Below are 19,787 nucleotides of genomic sequence, written 5' to 3'. Positions count from 1 at the left end.
ATAAAATTATGAAACCCCACATAATTCAGAAACAAGAAAATAAAGAGTTGTTTATAATCTAATACATTTTATAGAGTAGCAAAAATATATCATTTTAAAAATATATTTTAATAAACACATTTTAAAATTGATTCATGATTAAAATAAATCTGTGTATACAGAATGAATTTCTTTTCAAGCCCCTTTTGAAATATTGAGAGCATTAGGAGTATTTAGTTTTGTGGCATTTGGCAATCTGTTAAATTTTAGGCAAAGAAGTCAGATTTTATCAATTTTCTTGATCTCTTTCATAATGAAAGTAGATGACATAACTTTATCTAAAATTGAAAGTCCTGAGGTACCAGTAGAAGTCTGAACTCAGACAGAGGCAGTTATTCTTCTTAGTCCTTATGTGAACATGTTAAGTTTTCACTTACCTCTGTATACAGTTTGTTGATTTTGTTTCCTGCTCTCTCACCGCGCGTGTAATGGCAACTTAGCTGTAGATTCTTACCTCCAGAACTGCAGAGCAGCAGCAGCAATATGTTAATTTTGTAGTGATCTTGTTTCGTAAGGTAGGTATTTATATCAGACATTTATAACCTCATTTTGTAGAAGAGGCAACTGAGGTTCACAAGGGCTAAACAACTGGCACCAATTATGTAGCATGAATGCAAGATCTATTTTTGAAAAATAGTGTTCTTTTCTACATCATTCTCTAAAATATGCTGGAATTGTTAATTATCCTTGGTACAGGAAGTCATTAGAAAGGCAGTTCTATATCTTTTTAAATGTAATTTTTACTTTTTAAATTATTTTTTGTTTGTTTTTTTAAAGATTTTATTTATTTATTTGAGAGAGAGAGAATGAGAGAGAGAGAGCATGAGAGGAGAGAGGTCAGCGGGAGAAGCAGACTCCCTGCTGAGCAGGGAGCCCGATGTGGGACTTGATCCTGGGACTCCAGGATCATGACCTGACCTGAAGGCAGTTACTTAACCAACTGAGCCACTGAGGCTTCCCTTAAATGTAATTTTTAATGATAATGAGGTATTTGCTAAGGAATATGACTTTTTATATCTAACTTTCTTTAATACTCCTTTTGCTATTGTTTACAGAAAGTATCACCGTGGGTAGGCTTGCGCAAGATCAATATATCCTACTGGGGATGGGAAGACATGTCTCCTTTTACAAACACAACGCTGCAGTGGCTTCCTGGTGAACCGAATGATTCTGGGTTCTGTGCATATCTGGAAAAGGCTGCGGTGGCAGGCCTGAAAGCGAATCCCTGTACATCGATGGCAGATGGCCTCGTCTGTGAAAAACCTGTTGGTAAGCAGTAAACTAGTATTTCTTTAAAATGATTACCACGCCTTTCCACTTGCAATAGTCTATGTGCCTAAGGTAAATTTCACCATCTTTTTATGATGTTGATTCCCTGATAATTTCGGTAAATTTTATCTTTAACTACATTCCCCACTTACTATTAGTCACCTCAGTGTTAACTTGTGAAAATACCAACACTTTATGGTTTTATGCAATCTTTATTTTTTGATTGAGTCTATTCTTAATTTTGTTAACAACTTTTACTTTTATAATTACAGTGTTTAGAAGGAAGATTTGTAAGATTTTTAAAATTAACAACTAATTTTGAATCATTTTCATCTTATAGATATCTTTTATTTGGCAAGTAAGAAGAAACATTTCTGTTCTTTTTTTTTTTCCTAATATGTCATTTTGTGGTGATTGACTTTTATTATTTTTTATATTGGCCATGACATTCAAACCCCAAACCAGTACTAATTGTGTTGTAATTTTTTATTTGGTTTTATTAGCCAGTATAAAATATTAGACATAGACATTGTTTTTTTAAGTTTTTATTTTAATTCCAGTTAGTTAACATATAGTGTAATATTAGTTTCTGGTGTGCAGGATAGTTACTCAACACTTCCATATACAGCTGGTGCTCATCATGACAAGTGCCCTCCTTACTCCCTATCATCCATTTCAACCACCCACCTCCCCCCACCACCGCCACCCTCCTCCCTTGTCAACATCACTTTGTTCTCTATAGTTGAACATCTGTATTTTCATTTGTCTCTCTCTTTTTTCCCTTAGCTCATTTGTTTTGTTTCCTAAATTCCACATATGAGTAAAATCATATGTGTGCCTTGGAATGGATTTTTGTTAAGTCATAAAGGAATATGGAATTATTTCCTCTTCTTAAAAACTTTAAAAAAATATACATAATATAAAATTTATCATTTTAACCATTTTTAAATGCAGAGTTTAGTGTTATTGCATGCATCTACATTATTGTGCATTAATCAATAGCATGTATCTCCAGAACTTCCTCATCTTCCCAAACTCTATACTCATTAAACAATAATTCTCCATACCTCCCTCCCCCAGCCCCTGACAAGCACCTTCTACTCTCTGTGTCTATGAGTTTGACTAATTTATTTACCTCATATAGATGGAATCATAAAGTGCATGAACTTTTATGCCTGGCTTATTTCCCTTAACATAATATCTTCAAGGTTCATTCATATTGTAACATATGTTAGAATAACCTTCCATTTTTAACATGAATAATTATCCATTGATGTATATCCAACATTTTGTTTATCCATTCATCCATCAATGTACACCTGAGTTGCTTTTACTTATTGGCTGTTGTGAATAATGATGCTATGAACATGGGTTTACAGATATCTTTCCAGTTCTGGTTTGTATCTTTTGGGTATATAGGCAGAAGTGGAATTGCTGTATCATATGTTTTGAGGAGTTGCCATACTGTTTGCCATAGAAGTTGTACCATTTTACATCCCTACCAGCAATGAACAAGCATTCCAATTTCTTCACTTCCTTGCTAGCATTAAAAAAAATATTTATCTAAAGGTTATGATATTCTATTTCATGTAAAGATTTTATAGTGTATTGTTTTATTTTTATTGTTTGTTTATCAGAGACATTGTTCACTGATAGGCATTTGTTTTGATAAGGTATGGAATGTTTATGGAAAAAATTTTAGTGGGAAAGTAAATAATGAAAGTGTGTGTAGTATTTAGCCAAAGACAGAAAACTAGGTTATGGGCTACATCTCTATTTGTAAGATTTTAAATTATGTAACCTTATGTACTTTGTAAATGATTAAAATTTTCAAAAGAAGTATGATTTCCAAATTTGATAATAAATTTAAGAAGTATTAACACCTTACCTTCATTTTCATTTATCGTATCATGTAGTTTTTGCTATAATTTTTATTCCACACTTGGCTTACTTGAAACATTCCTCAAACCTCAAAATAAATGAAACCCATATATCTGTGCTAAAATATAGTTAACAAATAAAATAATTGTATTTGTTGATTTATTCCAGTCAGTCCGAATCAAAATGCAAGGCCATGCAAAAAGCCGTGCTCTTTACGGACATCCTGCTCCAACTGCACCAGCAATGGCATGGAGTGTATGTGGTGCAGTAGCACGAGGCGCTGCGTTGATTCCAATGCCTACATAATCTCTTTTCCATATGGACAGTGTCTGGAGTGGCAAACGGCCACCTGCTCTCGTAAGTATTTATCTAGAGTGACTTTTCATGTAAAGGCAACACAAATCAATTTTTGTGATGGAAGGAGAAATTAAACATCTGAAGAAGCTTTTAAAAGTTGGGAAAAAGTGTTTGCTTTTGTTGCAGCAAAAAACTGTTGTTTTAAAACCTATTAATGGTATAAGCCCCAGAATTATACTATACCATCATTTTGAATTCTACTGATTATTTTATCCTACATAGGCACACACACACATTTTGCCACATTTGTGCTCTCCCCAACTCTGAGTGTACGTTGCAGAGAGTTTAACACTTCACAAAAGTGCTTATTGTTGCAAAGATCGAGTACCGCTTTGTCGTGCTCCTTTAGTGTCCTCTAATCTAGCAGAGTTCCCATGTCTTAAACAACTGATATTTTTGAAGAATCTACACCACTTGTATTTTAACTGTCCCAATTTGGATTTATCTAATTCTTTCCTCATGATTGGATTCAAGTTATGCATTTGTTGGCAAGAATATCAATCCTATCAGTGGTGGTGCATCTACCACGAAGGCAGGATGCAGTCTTGGAATCACGTGGGGAGTCACGGCAGCAGGTCGGTACCTCATTTGCTGTCGGTTGTACTTCAGGACAAGATGTCACCCCTTGCTCACATTTTATGAGGACTTGACTTGTGTGCATCATACCACTGTGTGGTTACAGAGTGGCCTTTCTTGTAAAGGCAGATTGCATCAGGATGCCATTGCCAAGGGAATTGCATAGCACTACTGGGAGCACCTGGGGTCCTTGTGGGAATTTGAAACCACATGTAGCTTTTTTTTTTCCTTTGGGAAAATGTAGAAGCTGCTGGTCTCAGTGAGCTTTGTGCGAGCAGAAAATATGGTTTATTTTTCTACAATCTACCCTCTGACACTGGGGCTTAGCAAAAAATGCCTTTCCAAAAGGGACATGAAGTAATTGGTCTGTTCAGATTTATAATAAGAAGGCAGGAACGATTATTTATTTCCAGTGCTCCCTCACCTGCTTTTCAATGTTGAATTGATTCATTCACGCCACACTAATTGGGGTCTGTCCTTTCTGTGACTGATCCAGACTTTGTGTCCTTTTTGGAGAACATACTCTGCCGGTGCCCAGGGTCACCATTCCACAACCACACTTAGCTCTGGAATCACCTTAGATAAAGTTGGAGTTCAGTGTATACTCGACCAGAAATCCTTTATTTCAACAAAGCAAAACATCTCTTCACTTGCTAAATTCAAAGAGATACAGATGAATGAGAGGAATATTTTGTTCCTCGTCAGTTCCCCACTTCCCAATGCCTGAATGTCTAGGAAGCTCACTAGGGCAGAAGGACCAGGAGTCCTTAGGTTTGTTTTATTTTAGTTTTCTTCCCAATACTTTTACTTGCAATAAGCTGGGTTTGCAATGAATGAATCCAGTTAATGGGTGCCAGGTCCCAAAGGAACTGCAGTTCAGTGCAGTGGAGGGAGACAAAATAGCAGCCACTTGAAACCCCATATGGGTTAAACTCAGGAAGATATTGTAGTTGAAGTGTTCAATGGGATACGGAAGGGACAGTTTTAATCTTTCTAAGGGAATACCCCTCAGAGGATCTTGTCATCCCATGTCTAGTTTTTTCCTCCTAACAATTGCTCTGATAGTTGTTACACACTGTTATGCCTTCTCTCACCCGATCTGTGCAGCGCTGGTAGGTCCAGTTCAGGTCTTTGCATTAGTCCACTGGCTTCCCTCTGTTCTTTCCCTCCTCCAAGCAGGCACTTGTAGGTTTCCGAGGAGTTTGGGCCATGACACAGCTTGTTCCTGCAACTTTTTAAAGTTTCGTCTGGACTTTATTATCAGCCCGTTGGCTTCCTTACATTCCTTCCATAGGAGCAGCTGCTGCTGATGTAACCGTGACGATGTATGGGTAAATATCCTCACAGCAGCATGCATTGTCCGACCATGCATTCTTCCTTCCGTCCTTCCCTGAGGTCTCTTGCTTATGTTGTAAGAGGAAGGAAGAGCTCCTTCTTTTAAGAGGAGCTTCCTAAGTCTGAGATACCCTTTGGTGGTGAATCTACTATTTTGAGGCTTGCCCCCGGGATCTGGTAGCCCACAGACAACATTGCTACCCAGTTATAAGCTCTTCTTGCTCAGATGAGTGACCTGGTCATTTTGAGGTAACCAGCTGCTTAAGACAGTGCAGATGGAGACTCACTGGCCTTTCTAGAGCTTACATCATTCCCAAAGATACCCCTATAGTCTACCAACCAGCCAAACCTGTATTTGTTCCATATAGGCACCACTGGTGCATGAAGGGCTGAGACAGAACAGTAAGTGCCACAAAGTAGGTCAGAACTTCTAGGCTGTGGCTGTTGGGTATACTTGTTTCCCCAGGTTCTTGGCATCACGTGGAGAGGTGTTCCTGGCATGGACATGGCTGGGTATATTAGGTGTTGAGCTCCTCGTTGCTATCCTTTTTTAGGAACTTTATTTATTTTTTTTAATTAATTTCTTTTTAGCGTAACAGAATTCATTGTTTATGCACCGCGCCCAGTGCTCCATGCAATACGTGCCCTCCATAATACCCACCAACAGGCTCCCCTACCCTCCCACCCCCCACCCCTTCAAAACCCTCAGATTGTTTTTCAGAGTCCATAGTCTCCTATGGTTCATCTCCCCTTCCAATTTCCCTCATCTCCCTTCTCCTCTCCATCTCCCTTTTTTAAATAGGGAATGAGGACGGGCTTCATTCAGCGCATGGCACTGGGGTTGTTGCAGGCATAAAAGGGTCTTACTCCCACAGAAAACCTCTTATTAGGAGTCAGCTGCCCAGGGGAGCTGCATCCAGTGATGCAGTCTTAGGGGGAGCTGATAGTACCCAGGCTCTTTTGCCTTCGTAATCATGTTTGCCTTTCCACAAACATTAATGTTTGATGAAAGAAGTCAGACACAAAAGATTATATACAGTATGGCTCCATTTAGATAAAGTTCAAAAATAGGCAAAACTAAGCTCTCTTGTTTAGGAATGAATATTTAGGTAGTAAAACCATAGAGTAAGGCAAAAAATTAATGGAAATGACAGATAGTGGATGCTGCTGGGAGAAGACTGGGGTGCTGGCTAGGACAGGTGCAAGGGAGGCAGTGTTCCACCTCCAGGCTGTGTGCAGGCACAGAGCATTTCTGTACAATAATTTATTAATCTCACATTTCTCTATGGACTTCTGTGTGTGTTACAGAATAAAAGTGTAAAGGGTAGTGAAAAAGGAGCTTGTAAACTTTCCAAGGTCTTACATGCTTAAGAACTTCCTAAAAATTGTTTAGAGTTAAATCTAAGTCATCTTCACTAATCACAAATCTTTCTTGTATTCCATATCTTCCGTCTCATTTATTAACCTTTTGCAGAATAGTCTTCAGTCATTCATTCAAATAAATTCATGGATAGTAATCTTTTTGAGTTTTTGTATGTCTAAAGTGTATTTTTTTATGTTCACTTGAATGATTAAGTGGCTGGATGTGGGAGTTCTAGGTTATTCTTTCCTTAGACCTTGTAGTGTTTGGTGTTGTGAGTGAGAATTTTCCTGTGAATTTGATTTTCATTCCTTTGTGGGGCATCTTTTTAAAAAAATTCTTCAAGAAATAAAAGATTGTAATTTTTTTTCTCTTAATCCTTGGGATTCCAAATTCTGTAATTAATTTCAATTTCCAGTAATTGAGTTAGATTTTAAAAATGGATTCTCATTTGCTTTTTGAATCTGAAGAGCAGTGTCTTTCTTTACTGCTAAAAATGGTCTTTAATACTTACATTGTTTTCTTCTATTTATTCTTTTTTAGAAATCTTCTATTTATTCTTCCATAGAAATCTTAAAATAGTGGTTGGAATTTCTTTTTATTATTATTATTATTTTAGTCACCATTTAGTACAGCATTAATTTTTGATGTAGTGTTCCATGATTCATTGTTTGCATATAACACCCAATTGCTCCATGCAATCTGTGCCCTCCTTAAAATTTTTCAATATGTCTTGAATTCACTTGAAATTTCCATCTCTTAGTTTCAATTCAGATGTTTTTTCTTCTTTATGGTTGTTTATTTGGGGATTTTTATCTGTTTTAAAACAATGTTTTTGAGAACCTTGTATTTCCAACCATAAAAAGTCTAACTGAATTTTTTGAGAAGGTATATGAAACATGATTAAACACCAGTATGAAGTGTATCTTCATCACTGATGAACTAAATTATGACACATACTGCTGGGAGGGCTGTCCACTAGAGGTGTGTACATCAGTTGTTAAGTTCTGCCTTAATGTCTTCTGTTTTTGACTCTTCTTTTTTTGTTTTCTTGATTTTGATTTCTTGAGAGTTTTGTGTTCTACCTCAACCATTTTTTTCTTGGGCAGTTAGTCTGCTGCATTTTTCTTTTCTGTAAGTCTTTTCTTTCACTGTTTGTGTCTGTTGTCATATTTACCTTCTTGGTGGCTATCTACAGTTCATTTGTGCTGATGATGTCCAATTATTTTTGTTCTACATCTTTTTAAATTATATGCCCTTCCCTTTGCATCCTTGTAGGGAAGAGGGCTACTGAACTTCTCTTCAAGGAGATCTTGTATTTTCTGGAAGTAAATACAAATAAACCTGGTGGTGATCTACTCCTTGTGAGAAATAAACTCCTTCTCTATTACGTCATTCTTTCCTGCTTTTAACCAAAAGGCTTTTTAATGAGCAATAAGGAAATGCCAGGAAATAAATAAGGACTAGGAACAAAGGTGGTATCCTTTATCAAAATCCAAGTGCAGGGGTGCCTGGGTGGCTTAGGTGTTGGGCGTCAGCCTTCGGCCAGGGTCGTGATCCCAAAGTCCTGGGATCAAGCCCCCATCAGGCTCCCTGCTCAGCGGGAAGCCTGCTTGTCCCTCTCCCACTACCCCTGCTTGTGTTCCCTCTCTTGCTGTCTCTGTCAAATAAATAAAATCTTAAAAAAAAAAAAATCCGAGTGCAAAAAGTAGCTGAATATTATTGTTTCAAAGACATCAGCTTTTGGGCAATGTTTTTATCATACTTTTACATTTAACTTTATATCTTGTTATCTTGTTAACATTAATTATACACAATGGATTTACATGATCATTTCTACTACACGTGTCTGGTCTTTCACTAAGCATTTAACAGTAGTAAGTTAGTCTTTAAAAACATTCTTAGAGTTATAAATAAAACTATTAGAAATGGTATACATTTTATGTTGCTTTTAGAAAGTTGTTTCAGGGATCATTTGAGGTTTCCTAGTAAATGGAACTTGAAGGAAATTTTTCTTTGCTAATGAGAAACAAATATGGATTTTATAATATTTGCCAGTGGTTTTTTTTGTTGTGCTATTGTGATATTAGTACTTAAAATTTACAAATTGAAGAAAAGAAGTATATCTTAAGACAAGTTTTGCCTAATGTTTTCTGAGAAAGCTTTGTTAATAACTGCAATTATTAATAATTGAGATATTTTATTTAAAATATTGTTTATTCTCTTTGTGAAAATGATCTTCAAAAGGATAATTTAATGCAGTAATAGGTTTAGTTCTTAATATGTAAAAGTTCAAATAAAAATGTAATTTAAATTGATACAGTGAAAATGGAAAAATAGGAAACGTGAATATAGTACACTCTCACAAATCTGTATTTCTTTTGGTATTTTACAAGTTTATGTACATGCTCAATTTAAACATTTTTTTCTCGGCAGTTAGGGAAGGTAGTCTTTTAAAAATTGATTAAAATTTATCTTTTAGAGTAGTTTTAGGTTCGCGGCAATTTTGAGAGGAAGGTGCAGAGAATTCTTTTATGTCCTTTGCCCCCACACATGCACAACTTCCCCACGGTCAACATCCCACACCAGAATGGTTCATTTGCTGCAGCTGATGTACCTACACTGACACATCATTATTGCCCAAAGTCTGTCATTCAGAATGCTCTGAGCTCCCCCTGTTCATCCCTCTTTCTCTCCTAACTCCTGGAAATCATGAATATTTTTATCATCTGCATAGTTTTGTCTTTTCCAGAATGTCATGTCATTTGTATGTAGCTTCTCAGATTGGTTTCTTTCACTTAGTAATGTGCATTTAAGTCTCTCCCATGTCTTTTCTGGCTTGTTAGCTTAATTTATTTTTAGAGCTGAATAATATTCCATTGTCCTTTACCACAATTTATCTGTTCAGCTATTAAAGTCTTGTTGCTTTTGGCAAGTTTTGACAATTATGAATAAAGCTGCAGTAAACATCTATGTGCAGGTTTCTTATTTTCTTTCTTTTTTTTTTTTTAAGATTTTTATTTATTTGAGAGAGAGAAAATGAGAGGGAGAGAGAGTATGTGAAGGGGGAGGGTCAGAGGGAGAAGTAGACTCCCTGCCAAGCAGGGAGCTCAATGCGGGACTAGATCCAGGGACTCCAGGATCATAACCTGAGCCGAAGGCAGTTGCTTAACTAACTGAGCCACCCAGGCACCCCAGGTCTCTGTATGGACATAAATTTTCAGTTCATTTGTATAAATATCATGGAGTGTTTTTGCTAGAATGTATGGTAAAAGTATGTTTAGTTTTGTAAGAAACCACTAAACTGTCTTTCAGAGTGGCTATATTTTGCATTCCACCAGCAATGAATGTTTTGTTACTTTGGATTCTACATACTCACCAGCATTTGGTGTTGTCAGTGTTTTGGATTTGGACCATTTTAATAAGGGTATATTACTGTTTTTAGTTTGAAGTTCTCTAGTGACATATGATGTGGAGAATCTTTTCATACTTGCTTCTATATACCTTCTTTGGTGAGGTATCTGCGTAGGTCTTTTGCCCATCTTTAAAATTGAGTTGTTTGTTTTCTTATTATTGAGTTTTATGTATTTTAGATAAGAGTCCTTTATTAGGTGTGTCTTTGAAATATTTCCTTACAGTGTATGGCTTGTATTTTCATTCTCTTGACAGTGTCTTTACAGAGCAGAAATTTAAAATTTGAATTTAAATTTTAATGAAGTTTAGTTTATCAATTTTTTTATTTCATGGATTGTGCCTTTGGTGTCATAACTAAAACACCATCACCAAACTCAAGGTCATCTAGATCTTTTATGCTATCTTCTGGGAGTTTTATAGTTTTGCTTACAATGCTTATCTGTTCACGCAAGTTACCATTAGAACTTTTAGCATATTGATCATAGTTGTTTTAAATTCTGGTCTGATAATTCTGACTTTCCTGCAATGTCAGGTCTGATGCTTGCTCTGTCCTTTCACAGTGTGTTTTTTTGCCTTTTGGTATGCCTTGCAATTTTTTTCTTGGTAGCCAGATATGATTTACAGGTAAAAGAGACTGCTGTAAGTGGGCTTTTAGTAATGTGGTGGTAGGGTGTGGAAGGAGCAGAAGCCTTCTGTAACTGACTAAGTCTTTCCGTGGGCTTGTGCTTCATGCTGTGAACTTCCCTAGTGATTCTCAGTTTGTTTCCCCTCTCTCGGGTTGCATAGGATGGCTGGCTGGATTTGTGCCTTTCTTTCCCCACGCAGAAGGCCTGAGCAGGCTAGAGTTGGGTATTTCCCAACAGCTCAGGTGGGCTCCAATAAAACCCCAGCAGTTTGGGCTCTGTTCAATAGTTTTTCCAGGCCTTGTTAAAAAGAATGGAACGCTCTGACATGTTTCAGGATGTTTCCTTTTTTTCTTCCCCTGCTGGAAGCACAAGAAAATTTTTCTTTGATGTTCACTGTGAGGACTTTGTAGAGCTCCTGGAGGTTAAAGGAAAAAAAAAAAAAAGTGTGAGAGTGCCCTTGTGACTGGGTCCTTCTGGGAATTTTAACTTTCAGAGTTGTCCACACTGAGCTTCCAGCAATCGATCAACTATAGGAGGCTCTCGGATCAGGGTTTCTTCCCCACATACTGGCTCCTGCAGAGGTTTCAAATGTGGTATACTACGATTCTCTGCATACTCCTGTCTGTCTCTCCAGTCTTACAGGCAGTGATTTGCTCTGTGACCTCACTTCTCTGACAGATCTAAGAAGAGTTGTTGACTTTTCATTTTGTGCTGCTTCTTACTTTTTGTTAGGGTGGAGTGGTAACTTCTGAATGCCTAACATGCTGGATCAGAAACCAGAAGTCTCCAGTAATCATCTGATGACAGGATTTCTTACAGATTGATTCCTCAACTTCTTACACATTTCAGAAAACCGTATTGGATGTTTAACAACTTAATTTTTCAAAAAACCAAAAATAAATAAAATAAAAATGATTGCTCTAATTACTTATAGTTTGTTTATACATAGTCTCTCTGCTATTCATAACTTAGGAAAAATAGCATAGGCTACCAAAGCTTCCCTGTATTATTGTCCTAAAAACGTTAGAATCTGTCAGGTTTTGAATCAATATTAAATACTAAAGAATGAAATTTCTGTTAATCTTTCAGCAGTGCCTGTTGTTTTTACTCTTGAGCAAAAGGGAAACCAACATTACCTTATGTAATAGTTTCATATGTAAAATAAAATCTGAGAATAAAATGTTGCTCTGAACATGACATTTTGTAACTTGTTATTAAAGCCTAAAATCAAATAGATAAATAGAACTAGAAGATTAACAATTTGTCATTCAGCAGTGCAAGAAAACCAGCATTCTTTCATCTAAGATTTCCCTAGTTGTTTGGAAAGTATTAGTAGGAATTCTATACTTGAGAATAGTTTAGATTTACTTTGCATGTAATGCTTGTTCAAGACTTTTTTTTTTTAATTATATTTCCTTAAAAAGATAGTCCTAAAATAAAATTTACTTTCCTAGGAGATATTCATAGACTCGTAAATATAAAACTAGATTTAATCTGGGGGAGGCCTAGTAAAAATCTACTTCAAATCATCACACAGTACACATGGGGCTTAGCTCTCTCAGGATGGGCAGGCAACGGTTACCCTGGACATCCAAGGCAGGTGCAGAGTTTTCTTTGGAGGCCCTCACTAGGCCCAAGACCAGCAAACATGGCTCTACACATGGACAAGGGTAAATGTGATCTGTAGGCCCCTGGAGCAGCTTCCAAAAGGTTCTAAAAACAGGTAAAAAAACCTCTCAGCAACCTTTAAGTGCTGACTTCATTTTTCTCTATGTCATAGTTATCACACCTCTTTTCACCTTTAAGTCAGTCCATTTATCTCATCTTTGCTCATGATGTATATATTTTATTTGGTTTAAGTAATTGCTGTCTCTTAGATATTATTACAAAAAAAGGTTTACATCAACTATAGACAATTTTTCTAGTCTTTTTTTAGACCATATTTATTTTTCCATTACCTTATAATTCCATTTGAATATAAAGTCATATAACATATTTTGTTAATGTTCCTGTCATGCAGCTCAAAATTGTTCTGGATTGAGAACCTGTGGGCATTGTTTGGAGCAGCCTGGGTGTGGCTGGTGCAATGATCCTAGTAATACAGGAAGAGGACACTGCATTGAAGGATCTTCACGGGGACCAATGAAGCTTGTTGGGATGCACAATAATGAGATGATTCTTGACACCAGTCTTTGTCCTAAAGAAAAGAACTATGAGTGGTCGTTTATCCAGTGTCCAGGTAATAAAAATGTGATTAAATTAATTTCAGTTTGGAAACCAAGAATGAGTTGTTCTTTCTTATAATAAATATTCAGGAAAACAATGAGACTCAAATTTCACAGATAAAAAATATTCTTCCCTATATTCATCTCTATCGTGCAGATGGCATTCTGTTTGGAATCATTAAATAGGCTTACCAACTGCATGGTATACAGTTGTTATATTTGGCTTCATATGAATTGCTAAGAGGAAAAATAATGGGTTCATGCCAATTTTCTACCTTGTACTATAGTCTTTTATGTGCACAGTATAATAACTTAAAATTCAAGGCAATTCAGAAGATCCAGTCAAACTTCATGCTAAGTGTGGGAATGTTTTAAATGATATTTGTGATGGAATCAACAGGCCTCATTTTGAATACCATTCAATTTTGAAAGTCATTAGTTTTCAGGTTTTTTTTTTTTTTTATAGGAAGTCTGTTGTTACACTGAATAAAGCCAGTCTCCTAATAAATTAACTTACTCAGTATATTTTTATTGAGTGCCTACTATGTGCCAAAGAGTGTTTGAAGTGCTAGAGACAAAACAATTAACAAATGAGAGTAAAATCACTGCACTCATGAAACCTGTATTCTAACTGAAATTAACAAAATTAATTATGCACATATGAAGTTACATGCTGTTAAATTGCTGTTAAATAAATGAAGTAAGGAAGGGGGATAAGGCCTGCAGTTTAAAAAGGGTAAGTGAGATAAGAGCTCACTGAGAAATAGCAATAAACAATTCATGTAGATGAGGGTGAGTCATAGGGATATCTGGGAAAGTGTTCTAGAACAGGTAACAGTCTGACACAAGGACTTGGATGAAAGAGTTTATTTAGGAGGTGAACCCGGGAGGCACAATTGAGGAAACAGAGTTTTGGAGAAGGGAGAAAAACCACAAATATTAAGCTGTCTGTGCTGTACTTAGAAATGTGGCCTCACACCCACTAGGGACCTAGAAGAACCATGTAGAGTACTTCTCAGAGTTAACCCACTGACGAAATGGGAGGGTAGAGAACTTACTATGGATTCTCATTGGCTGAGTGATATCTTTGGAGGTATTGTACTTCTGAGCTGTGCCAGCATGTCTGATCAATAGTTTGCCCTGGCACTAGTGAAAATTCTGAGGATAAAAAGTAGAGAGACACTGCAGAACTTTCATTAGGTGAGTCACCAACAGTGTGCTGTCCTGAAACCAGATGGATTGTGGGAATGTGGCACAGAGTGCAATGAAACCTGCTACATAAATTTTGAAGTATATGAAAAGCAAAAATGAAAAAAAACTATTGGTTTGTACCAGATGATTGAATTTAAAATTTTTTTTGCTTAGAGAAAGAAACCAGGCCCAAAGGCTATCTGTAGTATTATTTCATTTATAAAATGATCTGGAACAGGCAGAACTGTGGGGATGGAAAACAGATCAGTTATTTGCCAGGAGTAGCAAAGGTAGGGATTTATTTCAAGGGGGCCTCGCAAGGGAATTTTTTGTGTTATGGAACTGTTCTTTATGATACTGTTTTAGGTTGATACATGACTCCATACATTTGTCGAAACCCATGTTGTTTACCACAAAGAACCAACTTTCCTGAATGCAAATTAAAAGGAAAAGTCAACTAGAATACCAGGGGATCCCAGGGTGTAAAGTAAACTGTGACAAGTAAATTTAACTATATTACAAATGCCATAATGTAATATATGTAAGAAATAAATGTAAGAAAAAAAAAAAAAAGAAGAGCTGACCTAAGTAACTTTGGAAAACAGTTTGACTGGATACTGTCAAGCTAAGGAAAAAGAAAACTATATATAAGATTGTATTCTGGTTAGTAAATTTGTGTATCACATGGTGTAAGTTAACATTTCTAACAATACTTTATGCATTTACTAGGTTTGGACAAATAAATTGTGTTTAATTTAAGCTAGGTTTTCCCCTGTCAGAGAAAGAAGTTAAAAATAAGCAAGGACTGAAGACTACAAAGAACCCTGTGGTGTTGGATTAGGGTCTGAGATAATAATGTGAATTCATGTTTATTCTAACATATATACACCAAAAAGTAAATATAGATATGTATGTATACATAGGTTAGTATATATGCAATGTTATTTCCTAGTTCTGTTTGTCAAGAGGGTCTAGAAGCCATGACATCCCAGTAGCAGTGAACATATCTAGTGCCTGCATCTTGGTTTCTAGATACTGTTTTCCAGTGAAAGGAACCATGGCACCGTAGAGAAATGGCTAAGTCTAGCACTGGGACAGGGTGAAAACACGATGAGCCCGGAGCATTGTTTGGTGACAGAAAGTAAAAAAGAACTTAAAAAAAAAGAGAGGATGGGATCATGATTATTCCAAAGGAACACAGCACCAACCTAAATGAGTTCTCCACGGATGAAATATGAGCAAAAGATAATGATCATATTGTATTATAACTCAAAAACCTAAATCCTGATTCTGTATTGATTTAATGATTTAATAAATAAACAAATGGTGTGAATGAACAAGAATTCCTTATAGAAAAATTCTAAATAATAAATGTAGAAGGAGTGAGGGGAATAAAAAAAAAATCACTCTTAGAACCCCCCAGTATTAATTGCTGTGAGAATAATCCACTTAATACAGAAATTGAGGAATGAAATTTTAAGGAGAAACAGGGTGCTTGTGTAACTTTAAGGCTTCTGGTCAGTAATCACTTCTTTTCTTTTTTTCAATGTTTGAAGTTTTTATTTAAATTCTAGTTATCTGACATAAATTGTAATACTTGTTTTGGGAACAGAATTTAGTGATTCTTTACCAACACACAACACCCAGTGCTCATCACAAATACCCTCCTTTATTACCATCACCCATTTAGCCCATTTCCCCTGCCCACTTCTCTCCAGCAACCCCCAGTTTGTTCTCTATAGTTAAGAGTTTCTTTTATGGTTTGCCCCCCCACCTTTTTCCTTCCCATATGTTTATCTGTTTTGTTTCTTAAATTCCACATATGAGTGAAGTCATATGGTATTTGTCTTTCTCTGGCTGACTTACTTCTTAGCTTAATACACTTTGGATCCATCCACATTGTTGCAGATGGCAAGATTTCATTCTTTTTGATGGCTGAGTAATATTTCTCTCTCTCTCTCTCTCTCTCTCTCTCTCTCTGTGTGTGTGTGTGTGTACGTGTACGTGTGTGTACTGCATCTTCTTTAGCCATTCTTCAGTTGATGGACATTTGGTCTCTTTCCACAGTTTGGCTATTGCTGATAACACTGCTATAAACATGTACCCCTGTGAATCACTATTTTTGTATCCTTTGGATAAATACCTAGTAGTGCAATTGCTAATTCATAGCAACCTTTTGAAGAACCTCCAAACTGTTTTCCAGAGTGGGTGTACTAGTTTACATTCCCACCAACAGTGTAAGATGGTTCCCCTTTCTCTTCATCCTCGACAAAAAACCTTGCCAAAAACGTTTCCTGTTTTGTTAATTTTAGCTGTTCTGACTGGTATGAAGTGGTATCTCATTGTGGTTTTGATTTATGTTTCCCTGATGATGAGTGATGTTGAGCATCTTTTCATATGTCTTTGGAAAAATATCTGTTCATATCTTCTGCCCATTTCTTAACTGGGTTATTTGGTTTTGTTTTGTTTTGTTTTTGTTCTAAGTTTGATAAGTTCTTTATAAATTTTGGATACTCACACTTTATCAAATGTCATTTGGAAATATCTTTCTCCATTCCAAAGGTTGCCTTTTAGTTTTGTTGATTGTTTCCTTTGTGGTGCAGAAGTTTTTGTTTTTGTTTTTTGTTTTTTTTTTAAAGATTTTATTTATTTATTTGACAGAGACAGAAAGCACAAGTAGGCAGAGAGGCAGGCAGAGAGAGAGGGGGATGCAGGCTCCCTGTCGAGCAGGGAGCTCGATGTGGGGCTCAATCCCAGGACCCTGAGATCATGAACTGAGCCGAAGGCAGAGGCTTAACACACTGAGCCACCCAGGCACCCCTGTGCAGAAGTTTTTATCTTGAAGTCCCAATAGTTCATTTTGCTTTTGTTTCCCTTGCCTGTGGAGACGTGTCTAGTAAGAAGTTGCTATAGCTGATGTCAAATAGATTACTGCCTGTGTTCTCCTCTATAATTCTGATGGTTTCCTGTCTCACATTTAGGTTTGTCATCCATTTTGAATTTATTTTTGTGTGTGCCAAGAGAAAGTGTTTAGTTTCATTCTTCTGAATGTTGCTGTCCAGTTTTCCCACACCATTTTTTGAAGAGGATTTCTCTTTTCTGTTGGATATTCTTCCCAGCTTTGTTGAAAACTAGTTGACCATATACTTGTGGGTCCATTTCTGGGTTTTCTAGTCTGTTTTATTGATCTAAGTGTCTATTTTTGTGCCAGTACCATACTGTCTTTATCACTGTAGCTTTGTAATGTACCTTGAAGTCTGAAACTATGATGCCTCCAACTTTGGTTTTCTTTTTCAAGATTGCTTTGGCTATTTGGGGTCTTTTGTGGTTTCATACACATTTTAAGATTGTTTGTTGTAGTTCTGTGAAAAATGATATTGATATTTTGATATGGATTGCATTAAATGTGTAGATTGCTTTGGGAAGTTTAGAAATTTTAATAATATTTATTCTTCTAATCCTTGACCGTAGAATTTTTTCCATTTCTTTGTTTCCTCTTCAATTTCTTTCGTAAGTGTTCTATAGTTTTCAAAACACAGATCTTTTACCTCTTCGATTAAATTTATTCCTGGATATCTTATGGTTTTTGATGTAATTGTAAATAGGATTGATTCCTTGATTTCTCTTTCTGCTGTTTCATTATTGGTGTATAGAAATGCAACAGATTTCTGTACATTCATTTTGTATCCTATGATTTTATTGAATTCATGTATCAGTTCTAGCAAATATTTTTGGTGGAGTCTTTTGGGTTTTCTACATATGGTATCGAGTTGTCTGTGAGTAGTGCAATTTTGACTTCCTTGCCAATCTGGATGCCTTTTACTTCTTTGTTGTCTGATTGCTAAGGCTAAGATTTCCAGTACCAGCAATGTTGAGAGTGGATGTCCCTGTCTTGTTCCTGACTGTGGAGGGAAATGCTCTCAGTTGTTCCCCATTTTGAATGATATTAGCTGTGGGTCTTTTTTATATGGCCTTTGTGATGTTGACTTACACTTCCTCTATCCTTCTACTATATTGAGGGTTTTAAAAAAATGGATGCTGTATTTTGTCAAATGCTTTTAGTGCATGTATTCAGAGGATCATAGGGTTCTTAGCCTGTCTTTTATTAATGTGTTGAATCCCATTGATTAATTTGTGAATATTGAACCACCTTTATAGCCTAGGAATAAATCCCACTTGGTTGTGGGGAATGATGCTTTCAATGTACTATTGGATTCAAATTTCTAGTATTTTGTTGAGAATTTCTGCATCCATGTTCATCAGGGTTATTTGCCTGTAATTCTCCTTTTTTAGTGGGGTCTTCTGGTTTTGGAATCAAGGTAATGCTGGCCTCATAGAATGAATTTTGAAGTTTTCCTTCCATTTCTCTTTTTTAGAACAGTTTGAGGAGAATAGGTATTAATGCTTCTTTTTGAAAATTTATTTATTTTTTAAATTTCTTTTCAGTGTTCCAGAATTCACTGTTTATGTACCACACCCAGTGCTCCATGCAATACGTGCCCTCCACAATACCCACCACCAGGCCCACCCAACTTCACACCCACTCCCCTCCAAAACCCTCAGTTTGTTTCTCAGAGTCCACAGTCATTCATGGTTCATCTCCCCCTCCAATTTCATTCATGGTTCATCTCCCCTTCCAATTTCCCCCAATTCCTTTCTCCTCTCCATCTTCCCATGTCCTCCGTGTTATTCCTTATGCTCCACAAGTAAGTGAAACCATATGATAATTGACTCTCTCTGCTTGACTTATTTCACTCAGCATAATCTCTTCCAGTCCTGTCCATGTTGTTACAAAAGTTGGGTATAAGTGTCTGGCAGAGTTCCCCTGTGAAGACATCTGGCCCTGGACTTTTGTTTGTTGGGAGTTTTTTCATTACTGATTCAGTTTCTTTGCTGGTTATCAGTCTGTTCAAATTTTCTATTTTTTTCTTGTTTCAGTTTTGGTAGTTTATATGTTTCTAGTGTTGTCATATAATTTTTCACAATATTCCTTTAAAATTGTGTTTCTGTGGTGTTGGGTTGTGATCTCTCCTCTCTTTTGTGACTTTGTTTCCTTTCTGTTTTCTTTTTGATAAGTTTGGCTTATAAGGGGTTTATAAATTTTAGTAGTTCTTTCAAAGAACCAGCTCCTAGTTTCATTGATCTGTTCAACTCTTTTTAATTGTTTATATATTGGTTATTTCTGCTCTAATCTATACTATTTCCCTTCTTCTGCTGGCTTTAGGCTTCATTTGATGTTCCTTTTTTAGCTTCTTTAGGTGTAAGATTAGGTTATATATTTGAGATTTTTCTTGCTTCTTGAGGTAGGCCTGTGTTGCTTTATTCTTCCCTTTAGGACTGCTTCTGCTGCATTCCAGAGGTTTTGGACTGTCATGTTTTCATTTGTATTTGTTTCCATGCATTTTAAAAAATTTCTTCTTCTTCTTTTTTTTTTTTTTTTTTTTTAAGATTTTATTTATTTATTTGACAGACAGAGATTACAAGTAGGCAGAGAGGCAGGCAGAGAGAGAGGAG

The 19,787-nt window shown here is 36.3% G+C and overlaps 1 protein-coding gene across 1 annotated transcript in view; it reads left to right on the top strand.

Annotated features, from left to right (window-relative positions):
* Nucleotides 1-19,787, top strand: part of ATRNL1 (attractin like 1) — a 794,045-nt gene that overhangs the window by 167,977 nt on the left and 606,281 nt on the right. Inside the window, exons 16-18 of the mRNA XM_032878996.1 lie at nt 1,095-1,308; nt 3,358-3,546; nt 12,878-13,096. Of these exons, the coding sequence (XP_032734887.1) occupies nt 1,095-1,308; nt 3,358-3,546; nt 12,878-13,096 (622 nt within the window). The remainder of the gene's footprint in view (nt 1-1,094; nt 1,309-3,357; nt 3,547-12,877; nt 13,097-19,787) is intronic.

The sequence above is a fragment of the Lontra canadensis genome, unplaced genomic scaffold (genome assembly GCF_010015895.1).
Source record: "Lontra canadensis isolate GAN:19392208 unplaced genomic scaffold, GSC_riverotter_1.0 scaffold3, whole genome shotgun sequence".
NCBI lineage: Eukaryota > Metazoa > Chordata > Mammalia > Carnivora > Mustelidae > Lontra > Lontra canadensis.
Note: the sequence above shows the minus strand (reverse complement) of the source record. Positions and strands in the feature narration are given on the sequence as shown.